Source organism: Phoxinus phoxinus (genome assembly GCF_949152265.1).
Source record: "Phoxinus phoxinus genome assembly, chromosome: 13".
NCBI classification, from domain to species: domain Eukaryota; kingdom Metazoa; phylum Chordata; class Actinopteri; order Cypriniformes; family Leuciscidae; genus Phoxinus; species Phoxinus phoxinus.
Genome location: NC_136888.1, coordinates 20,001,515 through 20,009,884, shown reverse-complemented (window position 1 = coordinate 20,009,884; position 8,370 = coordinate 20,001,515). Strand labels below are relative to the sequence as shown.

General features: G+C 37.0%; 2 protein-coding genes across 12 annotated transcripts in view; one reads left to right on the top strand and one right to left on the bottom strand.

Moving 5' to 3' along the window:
* Window positions 1-8,370, top strand: part of wdpcp (WD repeat containing planar cell polarity effector) — a 101,028-nt gene that overhangs the window by 29,378 nt on the left and 63,280 nt on the right. For 2 of the 11 annotated variants that reach the window (XM_079633836.1, XM_079633833.1), the window contains exon 1: window positions 5,402-5,750. The exons of 6 other annotated variants lie outside the window; for them this stretch is intronic. The gene's annotated coding sequence lies outside the window, so the exon portion shown is untranslated. Of the gene's footprint in view, window positions 1-2,144; window positions 2,211-5,401; window positions 5,751-8,370 lie in introns of those variants that run through there. 3 more of the 11 variants (XM_079633837.1, XM_079633838.1, XR_013800106.1) reach the window with 3 other exon arrangements.
* mdh1ab (malate dehydrogenase 1Ab, NAD (soluble)) lies at window positions 226-4,787 on the bottom strand. Its single transcript, XM_079633849.1, has 9 exons — window positions 4,473-4,787; window positions 3,790-3,888; window positions 3,492-3,588; window positions 2,512-2,687; window positions 2,290-2,412; window positions 2,001-2,177; window positions 1,638-1,751; window positions 1,009-1,098; window positions 226-869 (listed from the first exon to the last, which is right to left on the bottom strand). Exons 1-9 carry the CDS (start codon window positions 4,473-4,475, stop codon window positions 747-749), a joined length of 1,002 nt encoding a protein of 333 aa, XP_079489975.1. The 5' UTR covers window positions 4,476-4,787; the 3' UTR covers window positions 226-746.

The window sequence follows — 8,370 nt, the reverse complement described above, 5'->3', positions numbered from 1 at the left end:
TTTCATACAGAATGTAATGTGTCAGAGAACAAGCACAATATTTAGTTTTTCTAATATTTCTAACAGGTCAAGAACACAAAAAAGTATACTGACTCTTAACACTACAATACTGACAATACAGTGGTAATAAGATAACACATTTTGAGCACAAATTCAGTGTAAACTGTGCTAAAGATTGATTTATTAATGTAGGAAAACTATGTATTTTAAAAATGAGTGCAAGTATGCATTTTAATGTCTAGTTTTTATTGCTGGATACATATAAAATCTGTTACAGTAACCGCACTGCCAAAGCACTTTAACACATTAAACATTCCTTGTTCATTTCTGACGAACACCTGTCAGACATGTAACAGTTGAAATTTCAGTAAAGGCTGAAAAATGACCAAGAAAGACCTAATTTATGTACTCTGAGTCCTTTCCAGACTTTGTTCCTCCTTTATGCAGCTTTGAATTAGAAAGGGCAGTCTACAAATAAATAACATCTTGTTTTAGACTATTGTTTCTCCTTGCATGACAGCTGTGCTCAGATGGAAAACCAGTCCCTGCTAAACAAGACTAGGTTCCAATTGTGAAAAATCAGCCGAAATCCAGCTGAAAAGGAGGAATTAGGATTTCAAGTACATATAGTTCTAGAATTTATGTAACAGTTTCAGGGGGAGATAAAGATTTTCTGGAGTGTTTCACAAACGTGCTTCTGGAGTTTTCTGGGCATCTAAGAGTGGTGAATATGGCTGGGTTTCCAGTCACACACCCAGGAAAGAGACAGCGGTGTCTCTTTCCTCCACTAATTCTGCTGCTGTTGCATCCATCTTGGCTTTTGAGAAGTCGTTGATGGCCAGCCCATCAACAATCTTCCAGGTCTTGCCCTGAAGAAAAAGAGAGTGCGATGGATATACGTGTATATGAATTTGATCTCAGGATTGATCTCAGTAAATATAAGACGATGGTGTGGAGATTAAGGAAGAGATATCAGACACAGATTTTGGTAAAAATTTCATGACAAACCTTGATTGAAACAGGGAAAGAGTAAATTAGGTCCTCAGGTACTCCATAAGAGTTTCCAGTGGAATAAACACCCATAGAGATGAACTCACCCTATAAAACAAATGCAAGAAGAGTTCAGAACAAGTGGCCTCCCAATAAAAATGTATAGCATCAGTCCAAATAAAGTTGCCTTGTGTGCAATATCAAACAATAAGCAAAGAACACTTCAATTTGACTATCATATTATGCAATCATCATACTGAAGATGAAATTACTTGTAGAAAAGTAAGTACTTAATAATGTAGCTTGTATTGTTTTTTTTATGGGAGTGGAAAAAAGACTAATGAGAAAATGTACAATGTCATTAGGCATTTTTATTTCCTATTGCTTGGCTTTTTAGCTCCATAGAGCGACATCAAGCATTTATAGGACATTTCAATCGGCGGACTGTTTTAATAGAAGTTTAGATCTTATTTTCCCCCCTTGTGTCTTCCCTGTTTATTAGGCTGACTTTGACCCTTCTTTTGTCAGAAATTGCTGGTAAACACATAACTTTAGAGTAGAAATCATTAAGAGATTCCTTTTAAGATGCAATCAAAAATCTACAGCAGTAACTCTCAAATAGGGGGCCAGGGCCTTAAAAAGTTGACCTCGGCAGTGCCTGTCCAGATGTCTCTCATGTGGTCACAGATGGCCTTAGCGGCTGACATGGCACTGGAGAGCTTCCTGGCCTTAATGACTGCAGCACCACGCTGCTGCACGGTCTGTGAAACAGAGAGGAAGAGTGGAATAACAATAGAAAGATTCTGATCAGATTATTCCAGTCAGTAGTCATGTGCAAACTGAATGTTGTTACAATGGACCTACTCAAACTGACTTTATTATTAATAAGGTCATACACATGAATGCTAATAAACATACTGTAATATTCTTGCTTACTCAGTAATGTGGCATAGTAAATAGGTCAACAGTGACCTCTACAGGAGGAGGAAGTCATAGCAGACAACACTTACAGAAATGAATTCTCCTTTCAGCCAGGCATCGTCCTTCACTGCATCGAAGGCAGTCACGTCCTTTCCCTGCACAATCACCTTGCAGTGGTGGACGTCAGGGTACTGCGTAGACGAATGATTTCCCCAGATGATCACATTCTTCACACCGTTTGCTGAAATGCCACAACGCATTGCCACCTAGAGGACACATTGTGTGGTACAAGTTAGTGGGTATAAATTGAATAATTTCACCTCTTTGTATTGTGCTCCATTAGCGTGGCATGGACCATCCAGCAAGGGGGTGTTTTACCTGAGAGCAAGCCCTGTTGTGATCCAGACGTGTCAGACAGGAGAAATTCTCTTTGGGGATGGACGGGGCGGATTTGGCCGCAATTAGACAGTTAGTGTTGGCTGGGTTACCAACAACTAGAACCTGCATATTAAAACATAAGGGTCAAAATACTGCCTTTATACTTGATTAACTTTAGTTCTTCCAACTGTGCAAGCACTTTATTAGGTCACGGTTATTCACCTTGACTGTTTTCTTTGCATACTTGTCTAGTGCCTCCCCCTGAGCCTTAAAGATGGCAACGTTGGCCTTAAGTAGGTCTTTTCTTTCCATGCCATCTCTCCTTGGCATGGAGCCCACCAGGATTGCAGCATCCAAATCTTTGAATGCAACGTCCTCTTTATCAGTGGGGATGACCTCTGAAACAAAAAGACACAGACAGTGGTATAGAGTAGATGAAGGGTACAACACCAGCAACACTCAGAGAGTCACAAGACAACACACTTTTTAGAAGAATCTCAGAACTAAAGAACCTGAATAATGTGAAAAACCTCATTATTAAAACTTGATATGATACAGATATGTAAAAAGAGTCAGCTATTAGTTTTTTAAAAAGTTTTTAATTTTTTTATTATAACTTGTTTCAGACTTATATAAACAGAAAAAAAAATATTTTGATGAAATTTTCATTAAATGTGAATTTATGAAATAATAATGTATTATTTACATTACATGAATTATATATCATGGTAATATTTGTTGAACTGTCATGTATTTATTACACATAAAAAAAACTGTTTAAAAAAAAAAATTAAGTAAAGGTGATTGTTAAGAATGTAATGTAACAATGCAAATATATTGTTAATATATACATATAGCCACTGCATTTTTTTTGGGGGGGGGGGGGGGGGGGGGGGTGAAATGTGACCAATGGCATATTTTGTTTCACCCATCCAGTTTGGCTCTCCAGAGTTTTTGGTTGTTAGTTTTGTTCCATACACTTGACAGCTCACATACTGTCAACCTTCCCATACCATCCTCTGATGGGAACCACAATTCTAAGTTTAGCTGCCCTTTCAGCTGGGGATCATACAGCCAGCCAATCAGATTGCTCTGAGCTCTCGTCATTTGTGCAGTGAAAACACAGGCCTTTAAGACTGCATAACTGGCACAAAGACTAGAGAACACAGGGGCTCATGACAGTCCATTCTGTGCGAGTGTACCTCTCAGAAGTGGGAGGGCACAGTCCTGCAGCTCCATAACGACACCCTCCAACACAGGCAACATGGGAGTAATGTCCAACAGAACCAAAACGAGGGGCTAAAAGAGAGGGGGGGAAGTGAACGTGCATAGCTGTCACAATATAGTTTTGACCTGCACCTAAGTATTAATCACATCAGATGTGGGCTGTCAAAGACATATATGGTGCCTATTCCTGGAATTAGTCAAACAGCATGAATGATATACAACATCCTTTAATTGGATGTGACGGACATTGCATAAGCCAAATCCTGCCTTTACCTGATCTTTACCGAAGACATCTCCCTTTGCAATGCCGAACAGCAGAGAGTACGCAATCTGCCCTGCGGCACCGGTAACCAGGACTCTAATAGGCTCAGCCTACAGCGAAACAAGAGAGATAGAATTATAAACAATAGATGTCATGTAAGGTAGCAAAGAAAATAACAGTGATCTTAATCAACCACTCAGGACAGAGAAGCTCAGGAGGCTCACCACGAACATAAATAGTCCTGGCAAACTCTGCCAGAATGAAGTGCTGAGTGGGATATTTTTAAACTGGGAGACATTTATACATTTCTTGAATTAATTCCCTTTCACCATTTGGCACTTCTGCAGAAACCCTAATTTGTAGCAAATTAATGTATGCATTCTATTCAGAATCACTAATCTATGACTTATAGCGTAAATACACCTCAAATGCCTTTAATGGTTTGATATAAGGAATATCACATGTGCAAACAAAAGTTCTTGACTATTATATTCTAACAAGTGTAATCAACATATAATTCTTGGTACCCGAACAGTACATTATACATCTGATCTAACAGATAACTGCAAAAGTTTAGGTTCTGCTATAATTCTTAAAAGTAAAACTCCACAAAACTGTCACTTTCCGCTAACGTGATCATATGTCGAGAGTAAAATACACTTTCATATAAATTTGGAATATTAATTTGTCTTACCATTTTCAGCTGGGTTTGAATGACTGAGGCTTTTCCACTACTCCAATGATTGCCGGAGGTCACCCCTATTTCTCTCACGAGGCAACAAGTTGTCGCTGCACCTGCGTTTCAATGTCTACTGGGAAATGTAGTTCTTAGTGGCCGTACAGCCGTTCATTTTGTTGAAATAAAGACTACAGTTCCTATAAAATAATTATAGTAACGGACCCCTCTTCCACTAGTCGGACATACGACTTATCACAGCGAATCGGTTCTTTTAAACAGTTCGTTTCAAAACACCAATACAAAAACCCTGTTTGTTTGCTGTCATTGTTCAGGTCATAAAATAGTCGTTTAACATTTATGTTAGAATATATATATATATTTTTTATTAAATCATAATTAAAATGCATAATAAAATAGAATAATAAAATAGCAGAAATTCTATATACAACATGATTTACAATAAACAGTGATGTAGGATACGTATTCAATTAGTACGTGCACTTTAAATAAAATACTATCCATTATACATATTTTCAGTAGGCCTGTGTTGTATATAGCCTATAGCATTTCTGCTATTTGATTATTTAAAAAATTGTCAAAGTTCAAAGAGCTGCTCGGACCGATTTAGTTCGATTCATGAACAAATCGACTGAAACATTAAAAAGGATCCGACTCTCAAGAACAATTCGCTGTGGTAATATTATTGTATGTGAAAAACATTATTTGCTCATAAAATAACATATAATAAAGCCGTTTATGCGAAATAGAGGTGCTTATGGTTTAATATTTAAATATATGTGTAAGTGTATGCTTAATTGGACAATAAAGCAGTAAGTTAATGAAACAATAACCAAAACATTCCTACTAATTATTTAAAGAATCTGTCGGGTTTGTAAACTCATGTAAATGGTACTACAAAATATCAATTCATCCTGATCCTGACTGCTGGAACAACCCGGAAGATATTAAAGTTTACCGTAGTGTTTGGGAAAACAACGCGGGAGAAAAGTAAACAGTGATGGAGAGTTTACAGTTGCGTCCGTTGCTTAGACACTGTTGAAATCATGAACATGTCAATGGTTGGCAACAGCTTACATACTCTAGTCTAAAATATCGTGTGAAAATGTTTAAAAGTTTCACAAGTGAGGAAGATCGCCTTTAACCGCAACAGTTTACTTTTTACAAGCGTTTCTCCTGAAGGTTCATTTGCAGTCGTCTGGCAACAAGCACACACGTCACCTTTGCCATCAATTCAATCAAGTGGAGATCAACAGATTACTTGTGAACTAATCGGTAAGTCTATGAATGAGTCAGAGCAGCCTGTGCACTGGAGTATTTGAAGTGGTGAATCACATGTGTAACGTTATGGTAAATTAATTTAGTAGAAGCTGTTGTACAGTGCAAAACAATGGGTGTGTAGTTTTTTCTCGTCTCACCCGAAAATGTTAAATTTGCATCAGTCAGATATGTCGGTATTCGGCGGACTACCACCACTTCGGACCCGGACCGGTTCAGCTGAACGGTCAAGGTTCACTTCTGTCGGCAGTCTCGGCACTGATTTCTTTGCTGGCTTGTGGTTTTGTTGAGAGTGTGGAAAATATTATTAGTGGACATGTGGTATCTAATTTATAAATTGGAATATAGACTGTTATTACTCGTAGTCTAGCAGGTAACAGATATAGCATATAACGTACCAGTAATGATCTGATAGGCTAAGGAACGTCAGAAACGATCAAAACTAGGCTATAGCCTATCTTGTATCCCTTACAAACTTTATACACCCCAAACCTGTTTTGGGATGCAGGAGTTAGTTACTAAACCATAGGCTATTTCCCCATTATGAAACAATATTTTCAGTTAGTAAGGAGGAGGCTAGTAATTGTCAGAAAGTTTCTTCTATTGTACTAACAAAACGAATTTATACAACATGATCTGTTATCTTTATCTTTATCATGATCTTTATTCTATCTAAAATACAGAAGAGAGCAGCCATGTCATCACACACCCTGTATATCTTTATGATAGATGGCCTTTGCTCCCTCATATCGAGAGGTTGATAAAGGGCCTCTGTATCAGTTCAGTGCTGTGAGGACCCTTGCTCTGGGTGAGATAGATGATCTCCCTGCTGCATTTTACATGAACTCATTACAGGCTCATTACAAACTGCCTGACAAAGGAGCTGAGGATAATGTTGCTGCTTCATGTGATGTGCACGCACAGAACAACACCAAACACTCTTCTCCACAACACAGTGCTTTTTCATCCTTTTGAACAGTTGATGCCGGAGCACTGGATATAGTTTTATGCATTTAATTGCATTTGGAATAGAGTATTATTGAGAATATTTTATAGAAGACATTTTTTTAAAACATCTAAGCCTGCCTATACCTTCTTGTCTTTCTTTTGTTTCTCTTTCTCTCTCTCTCCCTCAGGCTGTTTCATTCATGCTGTGTTTTGTGGTGTTTATAACACCTTCAGTTTTCTGTAAAAGGTCAAATGTCACGCCTTTACAATATATATATATATATATATATATATATATAATGCATATTTTGTTATAAAGATTATTTTAGTCGGATACTACAGTAAGAAAGTTTTAATTTAACTTATACAAATTTGAATTATGCTTATAGAGATATTGTACTGATGCAGAATAAAATGTAACGATTAGTTAATATTTATTAATAATTAAACATTTATTAATTGATTTTAGACTATTCATTTACCGTATATAATTAAATAGTATGAATTATTTGAAAATGTGTAACATTCTCAGGGTTCTGGGCCTTTCACATAGAATGCGTTTTTCCATTCCAATACTTTTTCATTGTTTTTCTATGTAAACATGCGCTTGGCGAACGTTTATTTTGTGCTCGCGTCTTGCGTCTTTTAAAAGTAATTTTTATGCTGAGTATTATGAGTTTTTTTTTTTTTGCAAACTATTGTAAGTTCCAGCTATCTGTGTATCAGATCACTTTGGAAAACATAGGCCTGTTAACCTTTAAATCACATAACCTTTGCTCTTAACCATGACAGGATTGTCACACTAGCAAATGCAGTTTTAAAAATATTTTAGGTGCGCAGTATCAGATTGCACCCTGTGAAAACTGAAATTCTAGAATAATCCAGACCTGCTTCAACAAGCCCTTTTTTAAGACCGTAATCTGTGCTAGATGTTAGTCAAGTCTCTCCTTGTCAAACTATTGAAAATTAAATTTCATTCAAATGAAACCATTAACAGATTGACTGCACCCGAAAATGGTAGGGGCTGATTTTTATTTGCATGAAGCACTAATTATTATCAAGCATTTGTGAGATGCTCTTTTTATTCAATTTTCAACCATTAGACTTACTGAGCTGAAAGTTTTTCAGTACTCTTAGTTTAAATAAATAATAAGTTGACTGATTTCAGGCTTCTCTTTGTGGATTATAAAGTCATATCTCAGCTGTCATGTTTCAGATGCTATCCCTGATTCAGTGCACCTATCAACTCACGCTCTAGCGACTTTAGCTGGTTTCTGACTCTTTCTTTTTTTTACTGTGCTGTTTTTCACAGATTTTGCATTGCTTGTGACATGTCAGTAGGTGCTTGTGACATGTCAGTAGGTATGTTTGTTATTGTGTATAATGCTCACGCTGTACCTGGTGAAATGAATAAGATATTCATGGTCTGAGATAAAATCAAAACAATACCTGCATGGTATCCGAGAACATCTGCACTCTTTGACCTCATCAAACTATAACTATAAGGGATGTGTTATCACTTCAGTGCCTGAGTGAGTTACAAGAAAGGTGAAAGAGGAAAAATATTGAGGGTTTGGGTGAGAGAGTGTGAAAATGAAGAGTTTTTGACCTCTTAAACTTTCTTAATGTGACCAACATAGCTTTTTGGACAGTGAAGGAAGATATATAA